We start from the raw sequence: 27,540 nt of genomic DNA on the forward strand, positions 1-27,540 counted from the left end.
ATACTCGAACTAGGTGTTTGATGACTGCATCTGCAAGATCGGTGATCTCGTTTAAATAGACACGAGCTCTAACGTTTTCCAATCAGTATATGCGTGTGTCGAGTGCCTTTTTATCACCTCTTAAAGCATTGCTTCTTGCAAAACTCTCAAAAGGGGGCTTCACATTCGAAAATCATGGGTGCTCCGCTGAAGGGATGAAATATACACAGTTGTTTGGCGTGCAAACAGAGCGGCAACTGCAGCTCCTGCAGTTGTTGGTGCAAAGACATTCGATTGGGGATGAGTTGATCCAAAATGGTACTGTTCACGCCGCAATCACCTTCTCCTTCAAAGCCGTAAATGTCATCTCCTATAATCGGGTATCCCAAAGCAGCGGCGTGCACTCGCAACTGGTGTGTACGGCCCGTGTGGGGTGACATATGGACTCTCGAAACGGGAAGGCTGTCTTCGGAGGACGACAATAAGTACTCCAAGGATCCTGCAGTCATGGTCGACAGACTGGGCTTGGGCGCTTGGTTGATAAATTTGCGAAAATTGACGTGAATAGGTGGCTGATCTTTGCGGTTCCCAATATCGCTATCATTGGCAGGTACACGGACAGATGTTTGCGCCACACGCATAAAAGGTGGGTGATAAGGATCGCGTTCTAGCGCGACGTCGATCTCGACCTGTGTCGCTTTGCGAAAATGTCCCGCCAACAAGGCCTCGTACGTTTTCTTGACGCGGCGCGATCGAAAGTCATCGTGCAACTGACGGAGCGCCAACTCAGTGAGGGCAAACACCAGGACGCCGCTCGTATCCATATCAATCCGATGAACCACCATCTGATCAATGTCAATGGGTGGATTTAAAATTTCATACACTAAGTTGGCGATAGATGGATTCCGGCGTGGACCGGGCACACTGAGAATTCCACTGGGTTTGTTCACAACACATATGTGCTCGTCGCAGTAAAGAATGTGCAAGTGGTGTCTCGGATCGAGTGGTAAGGACGCGCGTGCTTCGGCAGCGATTTTCATTTGCAAGCTGCGTCTCTCGCTGTGTGAAAGGCTGTCAAGCTTCTCCAAAAGGAAATCCGAAGATTTCGAAAAGCTGGGGAATGCGGCGTGGACAGAGTCGGAAAGATCAATCATTGGGAGCCGTTTTCTGGGGGGCACTCGAGCTCCCCTGTAAACCTGCAATGGAAGCGATTCCGAAATCCGAGAATCCGACTTGACCGTGATGTTTCGATCGATTGTGTAGTCTTTGGTTATCGATGGGGGGAAGCCGTGTTTAACATTGGATCCAATCTGGGCGTTGCCAAGGTCCGAGGGTTTGTTTGTCCTGTCACCGTTAAAAGCTTGGCTTGCGAAAATTCTCGTCAAGGTCAAGGACGCTACCTTACAGACTACGGCGTAAGCTGTAAGCCACGAAAGGCACCAATGTGCTCTGGTGTTTCTTCTTGTCATGTCACGTCGTCGTCATGCTTGGCTTTGCGGAAGGCTCGTGCTTACTTTTATCAAATTGTGTCGTGTACCGACGATTGCAATCACTGTCATCGAAAATGGAAATTGGCTTGATATCGCATACCTATTCACATTCGTACGTCTGCTATTCGCCAGGTAATCATTTGAAAACGCTGGAGTACACAGGATTGAAATTTGATTTCATTCGTGAGATGACCCTGTCTTCGTACGCATACTTATTTACTGTGACGGTACTACGACAAGGAGAAGAAAGAGGCAAAGCTACCAACGAAGCGAAGCGTCAGCGAGTGTAAAGAAACGACCGTGTCGGAAAAGGCAGATATTTACATTTCACACCATTGCTTTCATTCGTCCTTTTAGGAGTATGAGACAGCGAGTCTTTAGTGGTAGCTTGCTCGTTTTGGCAGCTTCCGCCATGGCGTTTTCGGCTACGTCCAACACGTGTTCTTCGGAGGTCTTTTCGGCGGCCGTTGTCGACTCGGTGAAAGACCAATTTGAAGGCTTTGTCGCTGCTCCAGAAATTTCCAAGAGAATGGCTTTGACTTCGTCGAGTAACTTGCTGCAGGCAAACTCCAAAATGGTACGGATATACGCCCGTTCTTGTTGTCTGTATCCAGTCAAAACAATGTGTAAAGGAGAGAATGCCCAAATCGAACACCGCGCTGACCCTGTGTCTCTTTGTATTTCGCGTAGTGGGAAATCGCGATTGACAAGACGAGCCAGACTGTTAGTGAGGGTGCCGAACTATCGAGCAGCGAAATGGTGGCGCAAAACTCGGGGGAATCTGGTTCCCTTTGTTTTGTTGTCCGTCGACCCGGTAAGTAGTGTAGTGCATTCGAACGGTGTCAACGTTTTCAATCGAAAACCTTTCGTCCTCATCAATGCAATACGTGGTTTTCATTCTGCAGGGTGAGTATTGTGCCGCGAGCATGGAATGACACTTTCCGTGCTAGCGGCAGAATATCCACAGTTCTTGGATGGCTTTCGCATGTTCGGAGTGGTCAAGGTAGGTTTAGATGACAGGACGGGTATTACCTTGAGCCGGCTATTTTCCAAATCATCGCCGACTCACTCGATCGTACTATTTTTTTTAGGAAACGGCCGTTGATGATGAAGGACTCGCTAACTTTCAACAAAATCATTTTCAATTTCCGTTATATCGGGACGAATCACTGTCCTTTTACAAGGCCTTTGGGAAGCGGAACTTGACTGTTTTCGGACTATTGAAACTTTTCACGAATTTTTCCATGATGCGCCGAATGAGTAAAAAAGCTATCGAAGGTAACATGGTGGGGGAGGGCATCGTACAAGGCGGTATTATAGTATTTGGAAAAGACGGAACACCTCGGGCAATGTACGCCGAGGAGACGGGAAACGATTTGCCAATCAAAGATATTGTTATGGCGTTGGCTGCCGTTCGAAACGAGTAGTGCTGGTTACTAGCAAAGAAGGGATTTGAGTGAATTGATTGCGTGAATGATAAAGACGGCAAAGTGACGCCACCTGCCATTTTTTAACAACGCAAAAACATCTAGACTGGAGTCCCCTCAACGTTGTCAGTTCACTAAAGACCGATTTCTATTACTCAGCAAAAGTTGAGATATGCTATCGTCGTAGTAACAATCTAGCTATGCGTGGGGTTTTATGGCAGAACATAGGCAATCAATCGTTTTGTTCAAAAGCGAGCCGCCGAAAGCGATAAAAGCCCAGCCGTGCTTGCTTTTTCATTCAATACTTTGACTTTCCAGTCGCCTGTCACCCCTCGATCAAAACTCCAGTCTATTCATTCCGCAACGCATTGAGCGTGGACACAATATCAACAACTGGAAGATCTTGGCCGGTTTCTTCCTTGAGCATTGCTCGGGGTTCGCCATCCTTTCCGAATACGATTAAACCACCCTTTTTGAATCCCTCGCCTTTGGTGTTCCCATCAATTTCCTTTTCCTTTAAGCGCTTCATCAAGGAAAAGTTGGCCAAGAGCCTCACTAATGAAAACAACCCAATCTTGCGGTTTCCTAGAGCTTTGTAAAGCGCATGTGAATCGTCGCGGTAGATTGAATAGGGAAATGCTGAGTGCTGAAACGATGCTAATCCCTCGTCGTCCACTCCGGTTTCCTAACGAAAGGTTCCAGCAGTGTAAGCCATCATTCACTGTCAAAGCAAAAAAAGGCCCGTACATCATTCATTATATAAATACCTTGACCACCGCGAAAAGTTCAAAACCGTCTAGTTTCTCAGGATATTCTGCCGCGAGCACTGACAATGTCAAAGCGTGCTCGCGACACCACGGTCACCCTAGATCCAGTTGGGAAAAATGCACGAGTTAAGACAACATTTTGTGTTCAATCGCTGAGAAAGAAAGGCATACTTCATACGTACCTGGACGACGAACGACGAAGCAGATGCTGCCACTTCTTCCCAGATGGTTTTTCACCATTTCGTTGCCGTGGATTGTCTTCCCTTCCGAAACTGAGTGACCTTCTTCGCTGATGTGGATTTCGTGAACCTATTTCGCACCAAAAATGAGATAAAGTGAAATGTACGTTTTCAATGTATTCGTTGCTGGCAGCAATTCTTGATCGATGTACACGAAAACGTACATTGATGCTAGCGAGGTCCGTCTTTTTCAGAGCGTCGGAAACGGCCATGGTTTTCGGGATGTGATCCTGAAAATTGCCGCCTTCGACTTGCTTTTTGATCGCCGCCTTGACGGCGGATTTGAACACGGGTCGGGCGCACGATGCCATTCCGTGTGCTTCGTTTGCACTAGTAGACAGTGAAGTCGTTCCTTGCTGACACTTGTGCCTTGTAATTCTAACGAGCTGTCTTCAGAAACCTCCTGACAAGGCTGGGAAGGTCGAAGAATACGGTTTTCGTCCGATTCTGTAATCTAACTTGAATATTCAAACATTCAAAATTACATACCAGCCGTTTGAAGTGAAAGCGAAAATATTCTCACAGACAGCGAGAGTCGATAATGTAAAACGGACGGATTGACCGGAATTCTCCATGATTTTTCACTTCCTAACTCAAAGGATACGCCTTCGCACTTTGAAACGATATGGAAAGAAATGGTAAAGTTTGCTGGTTTTCGCAAGCTAGTAGAAAGGTTCAGGACGATTATGTCGTATAAAGTTTAGTTGCTGGGTTTCGACACGCCGTCAGCAGCACGGTAAGCCTCTTTTTCTTTCTTCCATTTCTCATGATCGATGCCTAGGCCTTCTTGGTTGATCTTATCGTACTTTTCCGAATGCATAACCTTTGGGCCCTTGGTTCCAGAGCGCGCCAAATGGATTGCACGTTCGGGCTCTTGCGTTCGAATTATCTCGTTCTTATGGTCGCTACTCAAGTGCTCCTTTCTGAACCAAATTCCGTTCGCCGTCATGAGAATGAAGAGTGCTGCAGCTGACAGTCCGACCACCAGACGTGGAAAAGTCCTTGGATCATTTGGATTTAGTGCTGCCTTGTTGGCGGCTGCAAAGAAACTTTGCTGTCGGTACGTTTTCTATGCAATTGTGAGAACAAAGCAAAATGCAATTGCTTTTGTTGATGAGAGTCGGGTTTTCTTTGTACATACCGGAATAAAGTCCTTTTCTGCTTCTTTGGCTGTACCGGACGCAAATTGCCTCCTTGGAGATGCAATCCTAAGTTTGCTGACAAATTTTTTTGCTGAGTTCATGGCGTTGGGATAAAACAGCTTTGACTGTGAAAGATTCCTGTAATGGCGCTCTAATCTACTACTAGTGTTATTCAGTTTGTGAGAAGTAGTGCCCATGGAATACGCCAAGAAAAATTATCCTTCGAAGATCTTCCACATATATTAAGGAACCAGAATATTTTCGCTCTGTCACAAGTCACTGTTGCTATTTGGGTTTCAACAAAACTCCTTCCTGCCAGCTTTCGCAATATAACCGAATTCGATGGCATTCGGAAGACAACGTGAGGATTGTGATTGCTTAGGGCAGGTGGTTGTCACCCATGATACTTTCTCAAAAGTCTTCTGCACATGGATGCGTTGTAAACAGGATCTTCGAATCCTAGAAGGTGAAACACGTCTCTCGTAAATGAGTCAAAGGACATTTCCCTGTATCCCCTGTGTAGAGTTCAAAATCGAACAATGCTATCACAAATGGGATGAGCGACACTTTGAATAATGATGCGCATCTAGACTACTTAGTCTGGTTCTTAACACCCTCGATTCGGGCGCGAATAGCATCCTGATCTCCAAGGTAACGTCCCTGTAAGGGAGCAATGGCACCGTCCTGAGGGATCGGCTTAAAGTCTTCGTCAAGTTCGTAAACTAGAGGGGTACCAGTAGGGATATTGAGTTCGGAAATTTCGGACTCGTCAATGCCGTCAAGATGCTTGACGAGGGCACGCAGCGAATTCCCGTGAGCAGCGACCATAACAGTTTTGCCCGCCTTTAACTCAGGGACGATCTCCTTGTTCCAAAATGGTACAACGCGTTCAAGAGTAGTCGCCAGAGACTCGGTGAACTCATCCGGAAAGTCAAAGCCATTGTACCGCGGATCATTGGCAGGATGGTGCTCACTCGTCTTGTCGACCGTCGGCGGGGGAACGTCGTAGGAACGTCGCCAGACCAACACTTGATCCTTGCCGTACTTGTCAACAGTCTCCTGCTTGTCCAGCCCTTGCAGAGCTCCATAATGCCGTTCGTTGAGCTCCCATGCCTTCTTGACTGGGATCCACATAAGATCCGTCTGTTCCATAACGTGCCACATCGAGCGTATCGCACGCTGTAGCAGCGATGTGAACGCTATGTCGGCCTTGATTCCTTCCTTCTTGATCAACTGACCGGCCTCAATAACCTCTTCATGTCCCTTGGGACTGAGGGGGCAGTCGTACCATCCAGTGAATTTGTTCTCGAGGTTCCATGTAGACTCCCCATGACGCACGAGGACGAGCGTGTGCTTGTCGGCAGCCTGTACGGCAGCAAAGCTAAAACAATAGCAATAATGAGATCAAGTGAACCCTTTTAGAATAGCAACAGTTCGCAAATGGTACACTCCGTTATAACAGCAGGGGCCAAGACTTGCATTAGATATGAGAACAGACATTTGGCTAGCCCGAAAAGGATTAGCGGTTCCTCGAATCTTTCAACAAAAAAGATACTGAGTGAATACGGATCCGTAAACATACCTGCGCAGAGTTTTAACCCGAGTGGCGAGGAGAAAGCTGGAACGTGAAACAGCAAACATAGTTTTAAACAGGAAGCAAAGTGATTGTTGAAGGCACCTTGGGGAGAGAGCGACGACGACGATGCTTTGTTTGAGTTGGAACGAGGACCATGTACGAGTTTCGCGATGTGGCAGTCGTCACACCTTCATTGTTTTTTCGCCGTCACCCATGCTTCGCGCCCGAGATAAGCAGAACAGGATATTTTGGGACTACGGGCAGACTTTGATCAAGTCGTACTAGTCGATTTGTTTTGGACGGAGCCCGAAATCCTGAATAAGCATTTGAACGAGCTACGTCCGGTCTGTTTCACTCTGAGATAAAAGGCGTACCGTTACAAATTATCAAAAACTAGTTTTTCAGTGAGATAGACACTTTTTCATGTGTAAATAGCAATTTTGGATTTAAGAACGAGTTTTCAAAACAAATTTTGGATAGCGACTTGGGGGTATTTAAGATTTTCCGCAATTCTCACTATTGCGATGAATACTCCGAGACTTCAAGCTCCGTTAATGCCAAATCAAAGAGAAACATTCATTCTCCTTTTGAATTTTTGTCCAAAAAGAGGAATTACATTACTCGCATACATCAATATATTGTTGCAGATCGTACCTGGGTTATTTGTGTATGGGATATATCTGGGAACAGCGATTTTTACATAAGTACGGAAGATTGATATTTGGTCATCACTGCGGAAGCGAGTAACAGAAAATAATTTCATGTAATTACCTTACTTTAGGCTACATAGAAATTTATAGTTAATATCGTGGATAGTTCCACATTGCTCCGTCGCACTCAGTTCGAAACGATGATGGTAGACCAATAAATGAACTATTATCAACAGCAGTGGAATTAGTGTAGTGATGATATATCTTGAATTCCCCGGGACCGCTTTTTGCGCTCTATTCCGCTTGTGCGTCGATGCATTCGCCAAACAAATCCGTAATTCTCGTCTTTGCTCATATCGACACGGCTAGTCTTCGTATCCAGGGCTGAGAAACGAACCAAACGAGGTCCAGGCTACAGGCGTCGATGCACGGCCACGCTTTTGCTCATTTGGATTGATTGTACTGACTGCGAGCAGTTCATCCTCCCATCAATAGGCGTCTGTATTGGAATCGAGTGTTGCTCGCCTTCATGGAGACATCGACTATAAGCGCAACGTCGACCTTAGTCAAGGGTGCAAATACTCAAGTCTCTAACCTACGAAAGATTGCTCCGCAAGGGACCGCTCGTAATTCCTCCGCCATGAAGGCCCCGGCTGCGATGAGAAAGCGTACGAAACGACAAAGAAGAGGTGCGAGAAAGCCCACAGATATGCCTCGACGGCCACTCAGCGCCTACAATCTCTTCTTCAAAGAGCATCGATCAGTCATTCTTGCTGAGCTGGAGAGCAGGGAAGATAAAGATAATTCTGGGCAAGGGAAGAAGGCCTCGACAGCTAGTCTTTTCTCGACTATGGGAAAGGCGATTGCGAAGCGATGGAAAGAGCTTCCGGAGGAAAATTTGACTCGATTGAAGAATTTGGCCAACGAAGATATGAACCGATACCGCAAGGAAATGAACGAATATCACCGGAAACTCGCGCAAAAAGCCCGTCTCGAAACAAAGCCTTTGGACGATAAGACTGAAATAGGAAAAGAAAGTGACAAGCTGCCCAATCCCGAGCAAGTGCAAGCTAAGAATGCTAACTCTACTATGGAAGGAGCAGTCCGTCCTGTTCCCGCACACACCATGCAGTATCTCTCTTCGTTTGGTGACACGATCCCTTGGCTGAATACACGGCAGCTGCTATTGATGCAACGGAATCAGTTTTTCCGGAACCTTCCGCAAGTCAGTATCGGACAAGCGGGGATAGCCATGGGCGACAGAGACCCTTTCGAGCAACTACTGTGTGAACAAATAATTCGAGCTCAACTTCACAGTCAACAGCAGACTCAGACAACTAGACTAGCCCATTTTCGCTTTTTAGATCATGAGGAAGCGCTACTTCAAGGCAGTGTCTCCGGTTCGGGCCGATTTCATGAAGCGAATGACTACGCAGTCGGAAACAATGCAATGTTAGGAGTCGGCTATCCGGGTGCAATCACCTCTCGTATTTATGGAGCGGATGGTTTCCTACATCAAGGCTATGTGACTCTTGGTCAGCATAAGACTGGCAGACAGTTCTTAAGTTATACTGGACGAAGACAAGGACAATACCAGCAACTTTTAGCTCAGCAGCAAGTCGAGCGAAACCTCGAGCAATATTTGGCTACCGGATCAAGCCCAACGTCCTTTGGATTGGTTGATTCGAATAGATCAAGAGGAAATCATCCCTACAGGTCATCATTACCTTAAAACTCTTCAGATCGGGCAAAAATAAGTACTGTCAGTGTTATCGTTGTTTGGCCGTGGGTTACCAAGCTCAAGTATCTTTGCACTTCCAATCCTCTTCGTTGCGCTAGCTATTGCTTTCGTCGCGGTTAGTAGACTCAACTAGGCAAACAAAAAAAATTTCATGTGATGTAACTTACTTTACAGCGTCAGCAAAAGGTCCGTGCACACGAGTATTTTATATCTCAGAAGATGATAAGAAATGAATACCTAACTGTAAGAATCATAGCTCGATTGCTCACATTACGTGATACTAACGTCCTGGTAAAGGTGATGCTACTTTGTACTGCTGCTGTTCTTTCGAAACATTACGTTGCCCAAAAACCCTCCTACCCCTCGATCTTTTACATCGGATGAAACCTCTCGACTGATGTCGCGTCCCATTCCTGCCAAATGCCGGCCCATACCTAGCCCATCTCGGACTACTCGACTAAAGCGCTTTGCTGGCTTTGCAAGAGCAGTGCCGACCGACTGAGTCAAACCGCCCTTCTTGTGGCGTTCGCTCCAAGCTGATATACCAGGGAGTGCGTGAAGCCGAAGCACTCCGTCAGAACAAGCAGCTGCAGCAACGACAGGGCGGTTCAAGCTAGGACCAAGATCCAGATCATATGAAGTTGCCAACGATTCTGAAGACGTAAGGTCATCCGACTCTGTAATTTGCCATTCGTCGAGAAAATCAAGCGGTTGTGACGCGGAAAGGCGATGAATAGTTACACCTCGTCCGCAGCATAACAGGGCAGCAGTACCATCAGGAGTGCACAGAATTTTGTTAGGAGCCCCTCTCCAGGATTCTAACGGTTTGAAACCAAGATGCTCACCTTCGAGATCGAACAAGTGTACTGATCTCACAGTTCGCTCAGAACCTGAATTGTACATCAGGAGAGTCTCACAGACGGTGACGATGAAGCCTTGTACAGACACAGCCAGAGATGGGCTAGCGAAACGAGTTTGGACTTCGTCGCACTCAGGGAACGTAAGAGCATCTGAGGGCGGTCCAAAACTACGAATCAAAGTTCCATTGCCAATGGCGTGAAGACAGCATCGATTGGCTGAAATGGTAGCCGCGAGGTGAAGTGCAGAACAGAGGCTGACGGCATTGATTTTTGACCCATGATGCCCTGACAAACGGACTCTAGGTCGCAAAGGCAGATAGTGGCTAGACATGAATCGCCAAATACTTGCATTTCCATCAGCACATCCAACTATTGCAAGCTCTCCTCCCACGCCTCCATGCCCTGCTGCTGTGCCGATGGGATCAGTATGAATACAAGTAATCTGGGCAGAATGGACAGAAGGAACCAAAGCCTCTCCACGTATATTTCCTTTTGCAGGATCAACCAGTTGCATTCCAAGGGATCCTCGTGAGTCTGCAGCTGATAGAACCAACAAAACACTTCTCCCGGCAAAAAGCGTCTTTGAAATCGCTACCGCAGGAATCTCGTTGGCCTTCGGAGTGTGTATCAGTCGGGGTACTGTTCGGAAACGAGGAAGTTCTCTTTGCGCAATGAAGCAACCTGAATCGAAAGGAGGGGCAACTCCGTTTTCCAGTGAAAATCCCTCGGCCCTCCAAGCCCAGCGAAATGTATGGAAAATTCCTTTTGAATCTATTGCAAGGCATCGGTCCATGCCAGCTAAACGAACAGCAACTAGCTCTCTATGAGGTCCTGGAGGAGGAGCATCGAGATGAACCCAATGAGATATTGGAGCTGAGCCAAAAGGTAAAAAAGACGATTCTGCTGCTACACTCCCGACCTCGGCATGTGGTGCAATCTCCGTTAATAGTGATTCGCCGGTAACGTCGGAGTCAATCTCAAGTCTGTCCTTTTGTGTATACGAACTGAGGTACTGATAGAATGAAAGCTTTTGGAAAGCGTAAGGAATGCGCCGAACGTGCGGGCGATTGAGGAGTTGCCTCGGGCACTGGCCAAAATGTGCAATCTGCAGCTCAGTCGCTTGCCGTAGTCCTTCGTCCTCAATACTAGCGACATCAACTGAGCCGTAATAAGTCAAATAAAAGAATACGTTGTTTGCCTTGATAGCCTCGGGCCCTTGTTGTTTTCGACCAAATATCAAATCAATCCAGTCTGGTAGCATTGCAGAACATACCTCACTCTCTAAGGCAGCTCTCATTACCTCGATGAACTTCTCAGGGCTTTCATCAGCCCAAGGAGGAAGGATAACGTCGCCCAAGACGTCTCCATCCTGCGCTGTCCCCAATTTAAAATCGTTCTTATTTTTCAAAAAACCTGGGTTGCAGTACCACTCAGGAGTAAGCTCTTTGACTTCTGCTGCTGAAGAACCCGTACACATACTCCATGTTCTGGCAACTGAGCTAAATAGACGATCAGCAACATCAAAGTAACCGGATTGAAGCTGACGATGGAGACCAGCAAAAGGATGAAGACGAACGAGGAAGTGAAGCACAACACCAGCACTCGTCGAGTAATGACTACCGTACATGAATGGTGGAATTGAAGGATCAGCAAACGTGCTGAATCGTTCAATAAAATCTGCAAGCCGTTCTGGATTTAAGGCGCCGACTGGTTTTGAAAGATCGCGAAAGTTTCGAGGGTCTCTCAAGTCGGGAACTTCGTTGGATGTGTAGTTCGATAGTACCCAAGGCATCACAGGGTATTGGCATATGTCATTGTAGCTTCTCCCGGAAAGCATGTTGAGGTGTAGCAAGTAATCAAAATTTGATATTCTTCCTTCTGCCCATCCCATGGTCAGCCTGCTCATCTGGTCATGAAGGAACTGGTCGCTCCTGTCCGGCCATTCCTTGATCGCCTGGGGCGGACATCGCTTCATGATGGCTCCGGCAGCATCATCTCGTCGTTCGTTACCTTCGTAGCCTGGTCCAAAGTCAAGAAACAATGAGGACGCCGGGGAAAAGAGTCCATAACCGCCAAATGATGTTCCGCCAGAAGGAATAAAAAACATTTCTATTGAAGAGTCACGCAATCGGTAGCGACGCAGGTAGATATGAGAGACCTCGGACAAGTTCCACCGTATTGACTTCGGTCGAAGGACTGCGATCTCGCGTTGCCTTCGTTCGGCACACTGCTGAAACATGTTGGGGTGTTCGCTGTTGCGCCCCCCTACTTCTTCGATCATCCGCTGTCTCTCCGCTTCCTCCTTGGCTGCCATCAGCTCTCCTTCGTAAAATCCTTCAGGATCGCCGTCGTATTCCAGGATGAGGTGAGTTGATGTCAATAGAAGACTACACTGCCGGCTTCCTTCTGCTCTGACGTGTAAACATTGGTCCAGGTGCATTTCAATCATTCTAGCTGCAGCCGAGTGCATAATACTCAAGCTTGATGAAGCGTTGTCCGGTGGAGTTGAAAATGCGCTTGAAGAGATGGTATGGTGTGTGAGGTGTGAAGCACGCTCGGGCCCAAGCGCAGCAGTCGAGTAGCCAAATGACTCTGAGTCTTCGAACTCTCTAATGTCTTGCGACGAGTTTCGCTCCATATCACTTGTTTCATCAATGTCACTAGCTTCTTGGCTTGGCCTCGAGTCAGTTTCGCTTGGCTCCAAAACTGTTTCAAATAAGTCGTCATCATCGGCGTTGTCCAGAGTGTCGCTGCGTCGCACACCATTGTTTGTGTCTTCATCGTCGTCAACTATTTCCTTTTTTGTTATGTCTACAATTTCGAGGTTGCCTGCTTCCAATAGCGTCCTGGTGAAGGCGTCAATCTCAGGAGCTGTTGATTTCCTACGGTGGTGTACTTCATCCCCGTCCACATCTGGTGTGAGAGCGCTCGAATTGCTTTCCATGTCTAGATCGGCACCGTGGTCGAGATAGCGAGGGATATACCTTCGAAATTGTGGGCAGCACGGAACTGTCGGAAGTCTTGTGCGTACGTCGCGGTTTCCATCAGGAACGCCTCTCTCCCACACCGAGTTGCAAAGGAAAGCATCGATCTCGAAATGACGAGCCCAGCAGAATCTTTCAGCGTACGAAACACGACTATTCCGGTTCACAGGAAGAAAGTGAGAGGTGACGTCCTTTCGTCGAGTCTTTTCTACAGCTGCAAACTCAAAGAAAGTGCTCATTGCATCCGCCGCCGCTTTAGACCCCCCAGATCCTAGCAACGATAGTACCACATCCCGGCTTTCGTTATCGCCGGAGCCTTTCTTTGTTTCGATCCTGCGTAAGTTTGCGTCAAACAAGCCAACAAGTTCAGAATCAACTTCATCGCGTGCGACAGCCTCATCCCAGGCATTCAAAAACGGCTTCATGGTCTCTAGAACAGTATTTCCGCGGCCTGCACTTGCAGCATCACCTTCTTTGCTTAACTGAATTTTCTCGAGCCTACCCAGAGCATCGCCAAGACCATCGTATTGTGCATAGCCAAGCTTTGCAGACGTTGGCTTGTTCCGTGGTTCGTCGAAAACAACGAAATCATCGCTGATCCTGCCACGCGACTCAGTGAATTCTGACTCAAATATGATCTCTTCTGCATGGTCTTCTGAATTCCGTTTCATGTGTGAGGAAGCTTGCCCAAGAATGTCCCCTCCCAAAATAAGCCTTTCGACTGCTTGAGATTCTTCAGCGATTCTTCTTTTCTCTGAGGCACGCATGCTGGCATCGTCGTTGTACGCATCGAACAATGCTGTTTCGCGTAAGCGCTTCTCGCTATTGTACCTTTCTTTCAGTTCGTCTGCTATCTTACAAAGTAAGGCACCGCACAGATGCACAGCAGTTTCATCACCTGTGATCTCATGATGGTGCACCGTTCTCCGGAGGATGGCCATGGAACCCAACGCAGTATCCCTTGCAGAAGAGAACGAAAGGCCGACTATGGCAGCAGTCAGCGAAAGGTCAAGCTCCGTTAGGATACGACCTAGAATCGTCCCCTGAGTAGGCAGAGCTCTTTGTGTGGGGCTGAAGCTAGCCGTTCTTTCTACGGGTGCTCTCACCCGTAGACTTGAGTCGATCGTAGGTAGGCAGTCATTCACCAGTCGTAGACAAGGCTGTAGGACAGGCAGCAACAGCTTAGATGCTGACGAAAGGTCGCGAATTGTTCCACCAGCGCGATAATCATCTGCTACTGACATTGCCGGAAGAACAAGCTGACACCAGCCCATCGCGTCACGACCATATTCTAGAGTGTCGACAATAACATTGAGAAGCAACAGCTGGTCCACATTTAAAGAAAGTCCTGACCTAGGGTCATGGTGCGGTCTCAGAAGATTTTTTTCTTCAATCAGGCAACACATCCGTGATACCCCCGAAGTCAGCTCGTAGCTCCAGATATCCCATTGATAGTCTCGCTTCAACGCTTTGCAAAGGACCTCAGCAATGACGCGACATAAGACATTTCGGGCAATAGAAAATTGATCGCCGAAAAGTTTGTCACCGTCCACATGTTTTTGCATCTCGTCTGTGCCTCCAACATCTACCGAATCTCGTGGATAGAACGTCAAAGACTGCTCAAATGTCATTAAAATAGATCTCCAAATAGAGAGCGAAATCTCCGCCCCTCCAAGATTCATGGCATGTGAAATCAACTCCACGGAAGTTTGGACGACGCATTGCTGACAAGACTTGAGTGTAAGGGTAGTGCTCTCAGTGTCAAAGCCACTTCCATCATTCGCCAAAACTACTGCTGCCTCACTGATGGCAGGCTCACTCGACACATCGACCCAGGAATCCAGATCACTTTTTCGCTTTCCATTTTTCGACGTTTGCGGTAGCAATATTTCCACTTCTTTAGGTGGTTTTGGCTCTGATCGAATTGATATTTGAAACTCAAGCAGTACAGCCACACTCAATAGCTGGGGAACATACACTTTAGCTGCCTTAATGCGTTCAGCAGGACCATCAAGACGATTCTTAGCATGGCGTTTCGTGTCTGCTTTAGAGTGAAGAGCGCCACCAAAAACTCGATGAAATGTCCCAGCGACGGATGTGAGCAAGTCGCACATGGTAGTCAGCGACCCGAATGCCAAGGCCCGTGCGGCTGTAGCATCGGAAGGGTTTGGAAGGAACGATATCACCATGCCTGGGAGAAGTGGCATCATAACCTGCAATCTCTCTGATAGCAGATCAGTGTAGCTCCATTCGTCACGCAGCTTACTGCCGATCATTAGTGCTATAGCTGGCGGCGGCAAAAATAAGGCTGAAACAATATCCTTGGACGCGCCATCAAGAGTCCCCTGTAACGAGCCCGCAAGACCCGAAGCAAGTAGAAGACTTCCCGTAGACTGGGCTGTGAGTACTCCTTCCGGTCCTGCGATCGAGGCTGCCCAAGAGAAGAGAAGCAATGCGAGACGCCAGTGGGCTTTCCACGATAGGTTGCCTTCGTATTCATTCTCTGCGGCCATCTTATGTTGTACTTTTGTTTGTTCCCCCGAAAACACTGTACGAGTTAAAATGACGGGGGACACAACATCATGGAAATTGGCCATGAGAAGGTTTCTACCAAGCCTTGAAGCGACTTGCGATTTTTTTTCTTCATCGTGGCTGGGTCCAACTACAGACACGGAAGCTTCCATGGGTAGTATTTCACCCCAAACAAGCACTCCAACAATCGCGTTAAGAACTACGTGGGCGCCCACGCTTCCCAAAGGAGAGTCGCTCAGAGCTCCGATGCACGCAGCAATATCATGTTCGCCTTGGGAAATTGATCGTCGGTTCGAGAGGGATGAGAGTAGCATGGACTGCAACAGTAGACTCAAATTATGCGCAGCATCTTCCAGAGCAGACGACTGTATCATGGGATCAAATCGAACACGCACTGTGTCCAGGAAGAACTGCACCGACATTTGGCTTCGCAAGAGATATCCAGACGTCAGGCACACTCCACCATACCTATCAGCTAGTGAGCAAAAGATGGAAGAGGCGGCCTTCGCGTCCCCACCCCACAAGTCCAGGTCTAATGCAAACCCAAAGATGGCCGTCAGCGCCAAATCAGACATGCGCCGTATCTGAATCGCCGGTGCCAGGAGGTCTATACGCTCGGTCATCGGACCACAGCATGCAGCCACCAGCTCCTGGGAGGCTTCAACAATCGCAGTCGGAATCTCGACTGGACTTCGGCCATCCTGAGAGTTATCCTCGGATATCTTTCCAAACCGTTTCATTAAGCTATTTACGGTCGTAGGTGGTTCTCGAAAAAGCTTAGCCCGAGAAGCCCGTAGTAAAGCTAAACGCAAACAAGTGGCCAACACATGAAGGGTACCATTCTGCAGGATCTCTTCGTGCACGCGGCCGCCTCCGTTTTTGATTAAAGCAGCTAGTAACCGAATCAAACGCGCCGCCAATGCCCCGTCTTCCGTAAACAGGGCAAATAATTGCCGAATTGACTGGTCGTAAAGCTCCAACTGTTTGTCGAAAACCTTTCCCGGTGGACAGAGAGCGAGAAAGAAAGGCATAATAGTGAAATGCAGGACTTGTTGCTCTTGAAGAGCTACAGACATATTCGTGGTGGTATTCTCCATCGTGTCCAAGTTCTCTGGTGCATGATGCAAGAGATAATTCGATACAGCCTGGTATACAGACGCCTTTCCGATCATGTACAGCACCGGAAGATCCTCGTCGGGAATGCGGATTGGGGGCGTCGGGTACACGAGTCCAACACGCGGTGTACCCTCTGTACCGCCCGGAATAATTGAATAAGCCCACACAATCCGTTGGGATTCTGGCATTGCCCCCAACACTCGTGTTACCAAGGCCGATGCGCAAAAGACGATCTTGCCAGAAAGCTGTTGTAGTTCCAAGGCAGCGGAGTGAACCGTCAAGGGAATACCCACCTTGGGACCTTCCAAGGCACTTCCTTTGCACCAGTTCGCCACTGGCGGTAGAGTTGACAATATGTGACCTCCTTTTTGCAAAGACAAGTTTGGACCGGCCTCGGCAGCAATCGCTTGCAAGAGTGGCGATACAGCTTCGGGATACAAGGCTATTGCAGCCATATCGAGCGTCCAAGGAATCATTTCCGCAGCGGGGGCTTCCTGAAGTTCCGAAGCCGTTTTCTGATCATCCGTCTTCGCCCCACTGTACGAGCCTTCGGCAGGATGAGCAATAGTGACCGGTTTTTGCAGGCGTTGCGCTACTACATTCTGTAAAAGCAAATTGTATTCCATAACTTGATCCGTCACGGGATATCCCAATTCACCCTCATCCAACAACGCTCCATTGACTACCACACTCCACTTGGGTCGTTTCAGATAGGGGAATGTATGAACGAAGCCAACCAAACTCCACTCATTCAAAGGCAACGTCAAAGGCGTTTGCACAAAACTGGAATAGGTGGCGGGAGACGAGAACGAGACGGCGGAAGGCTTGACGTGCGGCAAGGTAAAGGCCGTGAGCATGGTTTGTACCGTCGTTGGGTCGTCGGACGGAATTTTCCAAGACGAGCAAGTGACACATACACCAATCGCCTTATTATCATCAGAATGCGTACTCAAGCGGTACATAATTTGCGATGCGGAAGGCGTCGCTTCCTCGCCCCGATCGTCCGGACTGGTTCCCGCTGTGCCGTTCGCCACGCCGGGGCGAATCCACAAAAGAATCGTGTAGGCCTTGCGAAAGGACTTATTCCAGTCAAAGGCGGGCAAGTGTCCCTGACAGGATCCGTGCATTCGAATATAACCGTCCGTGTCGCCTACGTGGGGTTCCATCGCGATGGCGCGTGCGAGTCGTTCGGCGGGGGGCACCAAAGGATCCGACAGTGTCTGCCAGGATTGAAAGACATGTTCAGAGAAGGAAATCGGCGGTGGGTCTCTTCCGGTTGACATTGTTGAACGAAGTAAGGAAACGTTGCTACCTGTTACTCCCGTGTTAGCGCTGGTGTTTGGTGGGATTCCAACTCACAAAAACAACACCGATTCGCTAGAAAAAGGCCGCTCCGGAACACGAATCAGAGACGAAGGCAAAGCTCTAGAGATCGCACCCGAACACCAAATTTTGATGGTGTGAGAATTGCTAAGCCCTGTCAAAGCCTACTGTATCTTCCGGCGAAGACAGGATTCTGATTGCACGCAAAAAACCGTAAAGGATTTGACGGGTCCCAGTACTTTTTGATTCATCTCCCATGGTATATCCAAGAGTCAAGCTTAGGAAAACGGCAACCCTCGGTGAGGCATCACTTTCGGGTACCACAGACAGAATTTCACGACACTCATCCCCGGAAGACGTTGGACCCGCTCGTGACACAAAATGAGCCAATCATTCAAGCGAACCCTCTCCCGTGAAACTGATCCCATACGGTGAAAAGCAGCGGAATCGTTCCCCAGCAGACTCACAGTCAGCTATTCCGTCTGTCACAGTCAGTACCCAGAACGAGTCTCTAGCTAGAGGCAACAGTTCATTCCTCTCTCCATTGTTTCGTCGCCAACAAGTTTCCCAGCGTCTCCTGGATTCACCGAACCGCGCTTGTCGGCGACAGCAGCAACGCCGCACTGTCATTTTGCAACCAAATACACCGCCATGGTAGATACCAAAAACAGCCGACCCACGGGAGGCGATGCGCATACCAGCAACACTTCTACGGAGCCAACTCCGCCGAAGGCGACGCCCGACACGCCATCGGCATCGTGGCTGGACACGGCGCAGTACTACTGGAAATACGGCATGGACGACCAACGGTTGCAGCGACTACAGCAGTGTCGGATACTGGAGCGAACCCTCCAGGCTTGTCGCGATCGCAACGTATCGCGGCCCTCGCTGGAGGAATTTCCCGGCGGCATTCGCATGATCCGTTACTTTGATTGGCGTGGCTACGAGGGCGATGACTCGTGTCAACGCGAGCTGCACTCGGTGTGGGCGTGCCGCGGCGTGGGTCTACAGTGTGGTAGCGACGTCGTCAAACTCCGGCATTGCTTCCAGGAAGTGGGCTCGGATGCTGTTTTGAGAGACGTGGACGAGTCGGCTGGCAATGCATACGAAACATTGAACGAGCGAGCGGTTTGTGGCGAGTGGCAATACCAGGTGGGTCAGTGTGTGGCGCGAAACGCGGCAGAGCTGGAAGCACGGCAGCGCCTGCGGAACAGTGCCAGCGATACGGCATGACAGCAATGTATTGCATCTACTCTCGAAGGAGTTCCCACATGCTGTCGTGCGTGAAGTAGTACATTGTACGGTTAGACTCGACTGCTGTCAGAAAAAGCTTGACGCTTATGTCCGTAGAAGTAGATTACGTTGTATAAGCATGATCATGCCATGTAGCTTAGATTGCTAGAAGGCTTTGGAGATCATTCAAAATGATTTCCCACCGAACTTGTGCAGTAGAGCTCCCGGCAGGCTCCGAGGTTGCGCTTCCTGTTCGGTTCTGGTCTTTCGGACGCCCGGCGAGAAGTGCTGCGACCCACAGACCACTGCGTATAAAATCGTCGTCCCTCTCGTTCAACCGGATGAAATCTTCGATTGACGTAAGTCCAGCATAGCTAGAATGAGTAGCCAGCCGATCAATCCATCTGTCGCCAATGCTGCCTGAGCGCCAACGACAGAAAAAAATCGTCGTACTCTGTGTGTGTAGGGGGGGGGGGGGGGGGGCGATCAGACGATACAACAAGTGGGACTACAGTAGGCGAGGCAGCTTTCGCGAATTCCTTTGACTGTGAAAACGCTCGGATTTCGCTAGCCCGACAATTTGCAATTTTGCAATCGTGTCGTGCCGTTGCTTTGCGAGCGCATCCTGATTTGTACGAGGCACATTTGCAGACCATACCTGTTATACTTTAGCGATTCTTATCTACGGGTACTGTTACCATGTCTTGCCCAGTGTGTCATTGTGCCGCCTGCACGTGTGGTCCCGATTGTCAGTGCACCGAAGCGCTTTGTCGATGTCAGGCCTCCTCGTTCCTGGACAGTCTCGGCAAGGGCCAGGCCCAACATCGATTGGCTGCGTCGCCCAACAGCACCACCGGCGCTTGCTGCAGTCAATCGCTAACCAACAGTCCCGGTCGTGGAGCGTCGCGCACGGCGTCTGCCGAAGTGGTTCGGGATCCCTTGGCACGGGCATCAGGTACGGATGAGTTCGTCCCGACCGTTACTTCGGAATCGTCCCTCCACGCCGTGTTGGAAATTCGCGGCATGACCTGTAGCATGTGTGCGCAAGCAATTGACGTAAAGTTGCGCAGTGTCCCTGGCGTGACGGAAGTCGCCATCAATCTCACGACCGATACGGCGACGGTGGCGTTTCGGCCCCGCGATTCCGAAACGAAGGGGAGATTGGAAGAGCTCACGGGCGCCATTGAAGATGCGGGTTACGAAGTGGTTACCGCGCGACTCATGAATTGTGAAAACGGCAGTTCCGAACCACGGGGCAAAGCGGAACTGGTGATTCAGGGCATGACTTGCAGCATGTGCGTACAAGCGATCGAAAACGTGGTGCGACAAGATTTACAGAACACCACCATTGCCATTCACCTTTCTACCGACACAGCGGTGGTGGACTGGGATACGACCAAATATTCACTGGAAACAATTCAGGAAACAATTGAATCGATCGGGTACACCGTCACGAGTGCGAATGAGCTACCAGAGAACAACTCCACGGAAAGTACATCTATGGAAGAAAGCTGGGAGCACTTTACGCGCCGACAGGAAGCCAAAGTCCAAGCCCAACGTCGGGCCTTTCTCTCGAGTTTGGCGGGGACCTTGCCTATACTTCTTTTTACCATGGTGTTTCCGCATATCTTGCCATCGCATACGTTCCTAAATCGCCACATCTCCATTTGGGGATACGATCTGGAATGGCAAGCTCTCATTTTATGGATCCTCGCCACACCGGTTCAATTTATCACTGGTTGGGGCTTTTACAAACACGCATATTTCGGGATTATGTCGGGAAAGGCGGGTATGGATGTTCTGGTGGCGTTAGGGACGACGGCTTCGTACGGATACGCTCTGGAAGGTTTGCTGACGGGCGACGATGAAGCCGCACACTTTTTCGAAACGTCGGCCGTTTTGATTTGTTTCGTCCTTGCCGGCAAATGGATGCAAGTGCTGGCCGTCCGGCGCACCAGCGAGGCGTTGACGGCCTTGATGAAATTGCAAAGCAAGACGGCCGTGAAAATAACGCCCGGCAACAAAGTTTCCAGCGCTTCTTTCAACCCACTATTCGATCCATACCACGAAGCAGTAGTTCCAATCCAAGAGGTCCACGCAGGGGATATGGTCAAAATTATTCGCGGTGCGTCCATTCCTGCCGACGGGAACGTTTTATTTGGAGAAGTCTCGGTGGACGAAAGCATGGTCACGGGCGAGTCGGTGCCAGTGCTGAAAGGCCCCGGGTCGGTGGTGTTGGGGGGTACCGTCTGTGTCGAATCTTCTTCGACGGTTGCTGGTGACGAACTCGCCGAAAACGCCAACGACCAAGCAGTCGGAGCCGCTTTCGTGGAAGTCACTGGCGTGGGGTCGTCCACCGCTTTGGCACAAATCGTTCAACTCGTCCAAGAAGCACAAACTCGATCCGTCCCCATCCAAAGTTTTGCAGACCGCATCTCGGGGATCTTTGTTCCAACGGTGTGCACGATTTCGCTGCTCACATACATGGTCTGGTACGCGCTGTGTTCTTCGAAAGTCGTTCCAGCTTCGTGGTATGACGACCTTGGTGAGAGTATGACCACGTTTAGCCTCAAGTTTGCCATTGCTTGTCTCGTTATTTCTTGCCCATGTGCCTTAGGACTGGCGACGCCGACTGCCGTCATGGTGGGTACCGGGGTGGGCGCCAAGTTGGGTGTTTTGATGAAAGGAGGGGAGGCGCTTGAAGTGGCCAGCAAGGTAAATTCGGTCGTCTTTGACAAAACGGGAACCTTGACGCAAGGAAAACCAGCGATCACGGACTTTGTGAGACTCGACGAAGAAAATCCAAACGATTGGCCGGAGGATGATTTGCTCTGGATGCTGGCATCCTTGGAGCGGACATCAGAACATCCTCTGGCGAATGCGGTAGTCTCGTACGCTGAAGAACATTTGAGTGTGGATTATCTGGAACAACATCCTTTTGCACAACCCTCCAATTTTCGAGCGATTACTGGACGGGGTGCATCTGGAGTTGTTCAAGGCACATCGGTAGCTGTTGGTAATCGATCGTTTGCCAACGTGCTGAATATCTCGGTACCGGCGCAAGCGGAAGCCGTCATGAAAAGGCTCGAAGAGCAGGGCAAGACTGCCATTCTAGCTGCGTTTAACGACCATGCCTACGTGGTGATGGGGATTGCAGACGAGCTCAAGTCGGATGCGGCTGCTTCGCTATCCTATCTGAAAAATACGTTGGGCGTCGATATTTGGATGGTTACCGGGGACAATAGTCGAACGGCAAAAGCCATTAGTCGTAAGCTCGGTTTGGCCCCGAACCGCGTCATCTCCGAAGCCTTACCCGCCGCCAAGGTCCAAAAAGTGCGACAGCTGCAAGCCGAAGGTCGAGTGGTCGCCATGGTAGGTGACGGGGTCAACGATAGTCCTGCCTTGGCGCAAGCCGACGTGGGCATGAGTGTCGGGACGGGGGCCGACATTGCGGCGGAAGCGTCCGACATGGTGTTGGTCAAGGCGCACGTGACGGATGTTTGCGTCGCGCTGCACTTGAGTCGCGTCATTTTTCGACGCATTCAACTGAACCTGCTACTATCCCTCGTATACAATTGTTTGGGTATCCCGATTGCGGCGGGTCTCTTCTACCCGTACGTGCGGACGCGGCTACCGCCGACCGTAGCGGCTCTGGCCATGGCCTTAAGTTCCATCAGTGTCGTATTGAGCAGTTTGAGTCTCCAACTGTACCAGCCCCCGACGTTGGCGGGGAGGCAGATGAGGCGGCGTTCGTCACCGCTCGTGGCGTGGGCTTCATCCCGGCCACACGGTTCTACCCACGAGACTACTGATGGGGTGGAAGAGAACGACCTGACGGTGGATCTCCTTAGTAACGACCGTTTGGGAGGAAACTTGGATAATACCGACTCGACGCGTGAGGTGGATCATCGTTCGTCGGTGGAACTGGAAGAAGGAAAGGGTGGAAGTGAAGATGAATGAATGAATGAATGGAAATGGTTTTTGATTTGGGATAACAACTTGGAACATGTTTATGGTTATTCTTTGTCGGTGCCAAGGTGGTAGCGTCTTTTGACTAGCAGTGTTTGTTGTGTTTCTTCTTCATTTGCTCTTTGCGTACGAGTCTAGAATGGAATCAAACAACGATTGGTATTTCGTTGCGTACAGTTCTTCCGGACACTGTGCCGTGAGCGTGACGAGGACGGCACCGGCGCCGCCGGTAGCTCCCTGTTGGAGAGTAAAGATGGTCCGAAAGTGCGTGGGGGGTTGTACGTTGGGTACCGCCTGTCGGTAATCAAAAAAGTAGGCTTGTTTCTGCGAGACCGCCGCGAGCATGGTTGCTTCGACGTCTACTCCGGCAATTTGTGCTTTGGGGAGAATCGTTTGGGCCGCGACTTGATCCACCGATCCGAAACTCCCGAGTGAGGTAAAGTCGTCCCGGACGGGGGTGTAGGCGACAAAGACACTGGCCCGGGCGTCGGCGGGGTCCGTCCAAACCACAATCGTCCGGCGGTCACTCAATTGTTGTTCCGTCCGACTCCACTGCGACGGAACGTCGACGGTAAAGCCGTGGCGGGAATCGAGGAACGGAGTGAGCGTGGGGACCGAAACGGCTACCGCCGTACTGGGGAATCCGACGGCGGCCGCCGACGCACACGTGGCCAACCATGCTCGACGATCCAGTGGAGGAGACTGGAGTGACAGCGCGTACGAACACACGGAAAGTCCCAGAACCGCAATTGCCAGCAACTGAGCGGCGTAACGGAACGTCATGGTATGGATACGTACGACTCGGGGGATCTTGGGAGGGAACGCGTCGAAACTTGTGTGTGTATAGGAAAAGGAACCGAGAGTGTTACTCGAAACAACCTTGTGCCGATAGGTTCGTTTGACGTACTATAACAAAGAGTGACTGTGTCGCGTGTGTGACAATACGAATGTCGGACAAAGGATATACGTAGGTAGGTAGGATACCTACACTCTAGTCATGGTCGTTTGGTCCATAGTCGATTGTTCCAACTTGCCCTTTTGCTGACGTGTCCAAGAGCAACTTGTCGGTCGGACAGCCCATTCCCACCCGTGACTCGAGGAAAGAACCAAGACTGCAAACACGTCATTCGTCCGCGTTTGCACGGGAATGTTCGAAAGATGAAACTGTCTCGATACGTAGCGAACCATAACAGAAACTCTAGCAGTAACTAACCGTAAGGAAGGGTCGTCGGTTCGAGGGAATGGAGGGTACCATTGTTGGTCTCATCGTTTGGAATCCATTCACCCCTATTCCTGTCCAAGGCATCGCACCCCCCGAGACCCTCCAATACCCATAATACCGATACACAACGCACAACCACTATCATGACGAGATTCCGAAAACAGTTACTACATGTACTCCTGTTGTCCTTTGCCGTTCGAACGACGAGCTTTGCTCCTCGTCCGCGGCCGCGCTTGCTATTGCAGCCCGCCAGCCCCACCGGCGCAGCTCCACCGGCCTTGTGCGTGCCGAAATCCGAATCCTGGCGTATCTCGACCACACGAGCCGCTTCGACGACGTCCAAATCTTCCACCGATCCTCCTCACCAAGACCCCTCACCATCCTTTTCCATCAATATCGTTCCCGCCGTGGCGTGGATTGGTCTCGTCACTTGGCTCTTCACCGGCGCCCCGGGACAGTTCGGTGACCCCCACGACGCCGCCTTGCTGCAACGCATACTCGCCGATCCGGTACATCCCCAGATTAACGAACTCTTCTTTACCATTTTCAATCTCTTTGCCGTCATGCCCGTTATCCTCGCGGCGGTGGCGCTGCCGCAGGCCCCCCGTCGCGGTCTGCCGCCCACGCCGTTTCTCCTCCTCAGCGTCGCCGTCGGCTACTTTGCCGCCGGACCGTACTTTGCATTCCGGCCACCGTTGCCTGTGCAACGCACGGACGGTGACAACGAACTGGGATGGTTCACTCGGAATGTTCTAGAAAACAGAGTCGTCGGGATCGGTACCTTCGTATCGACCGTTTTCTTTTTCTACGCCGGCAACGTCGGGGGTGTCCTGCAACAAGGCGGGGGAGACAGTCTCTGGCAAGACTTTGTTACCCTCCTCCAGACCAGTATGTTTGCCAACGTGGCGTGTTTGGACCTGACGTTGCTCCATTGTACCATTACGGCACTGATTCCTAAAGATTACGCGTTGCGCAACCCCGACGCCGATCCGCGAGACGCCCTCCGCATCGCGGCGGCCACGGCATTCTTTCCTTTTCTCGGGAGCTCCTTGTACCTAGCCTTGCGGCCGTCGCTGCCCGAGACGGAATAATAATAACAAGAACAAAATAGAATATATATATCACGAGCGAACGTAAGGCCGCCATACACATTATTCATTATCTACACGCTGCGTTGCGTTTTAGCTTGCGCTCGATTGCCTTTTTAACTATAACTACTTCTACTACAGCAACGAGAATTTTCGAACCAGCAGCCAAGCCACCGCGGCAAGCACGGTCGATTGCAATACACGAGCGGTGGTATCCGCTCTCCGCATTACCTGCCGGTACGATAGATTGACATTTTGTGCCAGCAGAATGGCTGCCGGGGGTACCCAACCAAAAGTAGCCTTATTCAGGAGCAAACGAAAGGCCACGTTCGCACTCCAACAAACACGTCCAATCCGATCGCGAATCCAAGGCTGTCGATACTGGTAGGGCGATCCGAATCGAGCCAGTCGAATCAACGCACCGTGTTCCGCTCGACGATTGCGTTGGTAGCGCAAAAGACCTTGTCCCAGCGTCGGAGCGGATGCCGACGGTGACCAAGACGGGGGTACGCTATCTTGACACAAATCGATTTCCCGATCTTGCAAGGCGAGGTCCAAGGCGACGACATCCTGTAAACCCGCGTTAATTCCTTGACCAATATCGGGTGGAAACGCGTGACAGGCATCCCCAACCAGGACGACACCCGCGGATTCGTTGGGAGCGACAACGACCGATCCCGGCACGTATTGGCAATACGGAAAGGTCGTCGTTTTGGCTTGAACGAATCGCTCCCATTCCTTGTCGTCCACCATTTCGTCCCAATTCAAACGCGGCCAGTTCGATTGGAACCACGCCTTGACCGCCGAACCATCGGCCAGCTTCCAGAGTTCGTGATCGGGCCGAGTAATAATGTTGGCCGGCCGCACCATATCGGGATCTTTCATGGGGAGTAGTCCGAGCGAGGCAAAGTCGCGGGTCCCTTGGTTGGTACCGCGAATACTGTACAAGTTCTGTGCCTGTGTCGTCACCAAGGTCCCGTCGTGATCGATCATGGTAAAATTGGGCGGAAGTTGCAAGGCTTTGAGTTTTAGACCCGTGGCGGGCGAGCGGTAGCGCCGGACGACAAAGGAACGGGCCTTGGATGCGAGCCAGGACTCGGACTGGGCCGGGTCGCGCAATTGGGCACGTACCGCGCTGTCAATGCCGTCCGCCGCCACGACGAGATCGGCTCCATACATACTTCCGTCCCGACAATGCACCGTAATGGACGGTCCTTTTTGGGATTCCGGTAGTGCAGTCTCCGCGGTGTCCACCATAGACGCAACCTCTTTGCCCATGCACACTTGAATAGAACCGACTCCTTTGGAATCATTGTATAGTTGTTCCTCACAGCATTCTTGGAGGAGCTCCACCATTTGGTGGCGAGGTATCCAAACTGACTTGCTTATTGATGGCGTGGCCCTGGTGTTGCGCTTCTGGGACTTGGGTGGGGAGCCGGCAACGGTCACGCCTGTGGGTTCCGGAATAGCAACGGAGGGATCGGCAGGCACGATGCAGAACCGACCGAATCCTCCCCGCACAACCACACCGCGGTCGTCCAATTTTGTGGCCACCTCGGGTACGGAATCGACCCAGCGTAACCCTCGGGGATTGATGTTGTACAAGTAGGACCGTGCCGGATTGTAGGTGGCCACGGACGTGTCACCGTCGGTCCGTTCTAGTACAGTGACGTTACAGGAATGAGGGGGACGGGATAAAGTCAGTGCGGTTGCGAGTCCGACGGGACCGCCTCCGACGACCACCACGTTACGGCGATGTACCGCGGAGACGGATGACTGCGACAAAGCCAACGCGGTAACACTGGAGCATCCGGGAATGTCGCCATTGCTCATCAGGAGCATTCCAGCCAGTAGCAGCGCCATTGCGCGGTTTGTAAGGTTCACGAGCATTCGCTTAGCATATGCCTTGCGGCGAGAGTTTGCTAGATTGCTATTTACCGTCAACACGTGCAATTGCGGGAATTACCAAGCCGAGAGAAAGACAGCATGCACGCTCAACTCTCCAAGTATCGTTCCTTTGTTGGTTCCGACATGGTCCCATTGACTACTAACTGCACTGCATAGTCGATAGCTTTCATACAAAATCGGCTCGGGTACGCCAATTAAAAAAGGAATACGTCACACACCTTTGAAGTCATATTACAGTCAGTCTCGCCGATATCTCCAGAATGTCACACTAAATGGTAGACTCCGAAAGTGGTA

At 50.4% G+C, this 27,540-nt stretch overlaps 12 protein-coding genes across 12 annotated transcripts; 5 read left to right on the forward strand and 7 right to left on the reverse strand.

Annotated features, from left to right (window-relative positions):
* Window positions 1–146: 146 nt before the first annotated feature.
* PHATRDRAFT_11041 (predicted protein) lies at window positions 147–965 on the reverse strand (the record flags this gene model as incomplete). Its single annotated transcript, XM_002178480.1, has 3 exons — window positions 147–441; window positions 500–576; window positions 615–965. Coding segments are annotated over 3 exons (723 nt in total), but the record flags the coding sequence as incomplete, so codon positions are not given.
* Window positions 966–1,829: 864 nt separating this feature from the next.
* Window positions 1,830–2,896, forward strand: PHATRDRAFT_44411 (predicted protein; the record flags this gene model as incomplete). Its single annotated transcript, XM_002178194.1, has 4 exons — window positions 1,830–2,046; window positions 2,160–2,283; window positions 2,375–2,472; window positions 2,561–2,896. Exons 3-4 carry the CDS (start codon window positions 2,401–2,403, stop codon window positions 2,894–2,896), a joined length of 408 nt encoding a protein of 135 aa, XP_002178230.1. The 5' UTR covers window positions 1,830–2,046; window positions 2,160–2,283; window positions 2,375–2,400.
* A 174-nt stretch (window positions 2,897–3,070) lies between these two features.
* On the reverse strand, window positions 3,071–4,259 carry PHATRDRAFT_44412 (predicted protein). Its single transcript, XM_002178481.1, has 4 exons — window positions 4,067–4,259; window positions 3,846–3,972; window positions 3,664–3,761; window positions 3,071–3,581 (listed from the first exon to the last, which is right to left on the reverse strand). The coding sequence occupies exons 1-3, from the start codon at window positions 4,211–4,213 to the stop codon at window positions 3,757–3,759; spliced, it is 279 nt and encodes a 92-aa protein (XP_002178517.1). The 5' UTR covers window positions 4,214–4,259; the 3' UTR covers window positions 3,071–3,581; window positions 3,664–3,756.
* A 343-nt stretch (window positions 4,260–4,602) lies between these two features.
* PHATRDRAFT_44413 (predicted protein) lies at window positions 4,603–5,145 on the reverse strand (the record flags this gene model as incomplete). Its single annotated transcript, XM_002178482.1, has 2 exons — window positions 4,603–4,971; window positions 5,044–5,145. The coding sequence occupies 2 exons, from the start codon at window positions 5,143–5,145 to the stop codon at window positions 4,603–4,605; spliced, it is 471 nt and encodes a 156-aa protein (XP_002178518.1).
* Window positions 5,146–5,635: 490 nt separating this feature from the next.
* PGAM_6 (predicted protein) lies at window positions 5,636–6,685 on the reverse strand (the record flags this gene model as incomplete). Its single annotated transcript, XM_002178483.1, has 2 exons — window positions 5,636–6,425; window positions 6,627–6,685. 2 exons carry the CDS (start codon window positions 6,683–6,685, stop codon window positions 5,636–5,638), a joined length of 849 nt encoding a protein of 282 aa, XP_002178519.1.
* Window positions 6,686–7,799: 1,114 nt separating this feature from the next.
* PHATRDRAFT_33840 (predicted protein) lies at window positions 7,800–9,002 on the forward strand (the record flags this gene model as incomplete). Its single annotated transcript, XM_002178195.1, has 1 exon — window positions 7,800–9,002. One exon carries the CDS (start codon window positions 7,800–7,802, stop codon window positions 9,000–9,002), a length of 1,203 nt encoding a protein of 400 aa, XP_002178231.1.
* Window positions 9,003–11,027: 2,025 nt separating this feature from the next.
* PHATRDRAFT_10805 (predicted protein) lies at window positions 11,028–11,762 on the reverse strand (the record flags this gene model as incomplete). Its single annotated transcript, XM_002178484.1, has 1 exon — window positions 11,028–11,762. A coding segment is annotated over one exon (735 nt), but the record flags the coding sequence as incomplete, so codon positions are not given.
* A 6,715-nt stretch (window positions 11,763–18,477) lies between these two features.
* PHATRDRAFT_33842 (predicted protein) lies at window positions 18,478–19,059 on the forward strand (the record flags this gene model as incomplete). Its single annotated transcript, XM_002178196.1, has 1 exon — window positions 18,478–19,059. The coding sequence occupies one exon, from the start codon at window positions 18,478–18,480 to the stop codon at window positions 19,057–19,059; it is 582 nt and encodes a 193-aa protein (XP_002178232.1).
* A 1,008-nt stretch (window positions 19,060–20,067) lies between these two features.
* Window positions 20,068–22,779, forward strand: ATPase1-1B (P1B, P type ATPase; the record flags this gene model as incomplete). Its single annotated transcript, XM_002178197.1, has 2 exons — window positions 20,068–21,310; window positions 21,374–22,779. Coding segments are annotated over 2 exons (2,649 nt in total), but the record flags the coding sequence as incomplete, so codon positions are not given.
* Window positions 22,780–23,139: 360 nt separating this feature from the next.
* On the reverse strand, window positions 23,140–23,811 carry PHATRDRAFT_33844 (predicted protein; the record flags this gene model as incomplete). The annotated part of the gene is made up of 1 exon (XM_002178485.1): window positions 23,140–23,811. One exon carries the CDS (start codon window positions 23,809–23,811, stop codon window positions 23,140–23,142), a length of 672 nt encoding a protein of 223 aa, XP_002178521.1.
* Window positions 23,812–24,393: 582 nt separating this feature from the next.
* Window positions 24,394–25,341, forward strand: PHATRDRAFT_33845 (predicted protein; the record flags this gene model as incomplete). The annotated part of the gene is made up of 1 exon (XM_002178198.1): window positions 24,394–25,341. One exon carries the CDS (start codon window positions 24,394–24,396, stop codon window positions 25,339–25,341), a length of 948 nt encoding a protein of 315 aa, XP_002178234.1.
* Window positions 25,342–25,473: 132 nt separating this feature from the next.
* Window positions 25,474–27,375, reverse strand: PHATRDRAFT_44417 (predicted protein; the record flags this gene model as incomplete). The annotated part of the gene is made up of 1 exon (XM_002178486.1): window positions 25,474–27,375. Exon 1 carries the CDS (start codon window positions 27,226–27,228, stop codon window positions 25,474–25,476), a length of 1,755 nt encoding a protein of 584 aa, XP_002178522.1. The 5' UTR covers window positions 27,229–27,375.
* Window positions 27,376–27,540: the final 165 nt, after the last annotated feature.

Source organism: Phaeodactylum tricornutum, chromosome 4 (genome assembly GCF_000150955.2).
Source record: "Phaeodactylum tricornutum CCAP 1055/1 chromosome 4, whole genome shotgun sequence".
NCBI classification, from domain to species: Eukaryota; Bacillariophyta; class Bacillariophyceae; order Surirellales; family Neidiaceae; genus Phaeodactylum; species Phaeodactylum tricornutum.

Coding starts and splice junctions, on each gene's coding strand:
- PHATRDRAFT_44412 (XM_002178481.1), bottom strand. CDS start 4,213: ATGGCATCGTGCGCCCGACCCGTGTTCAAATCCGCCGTCAAGGCGGCG. Junction 3,973..4,066: donor CGGACCTCGCTAGCATCAAT/GTACGTTTTCGT, acceptor GGTGCGAAATAG/GTTCACGAAATCCACATCAG.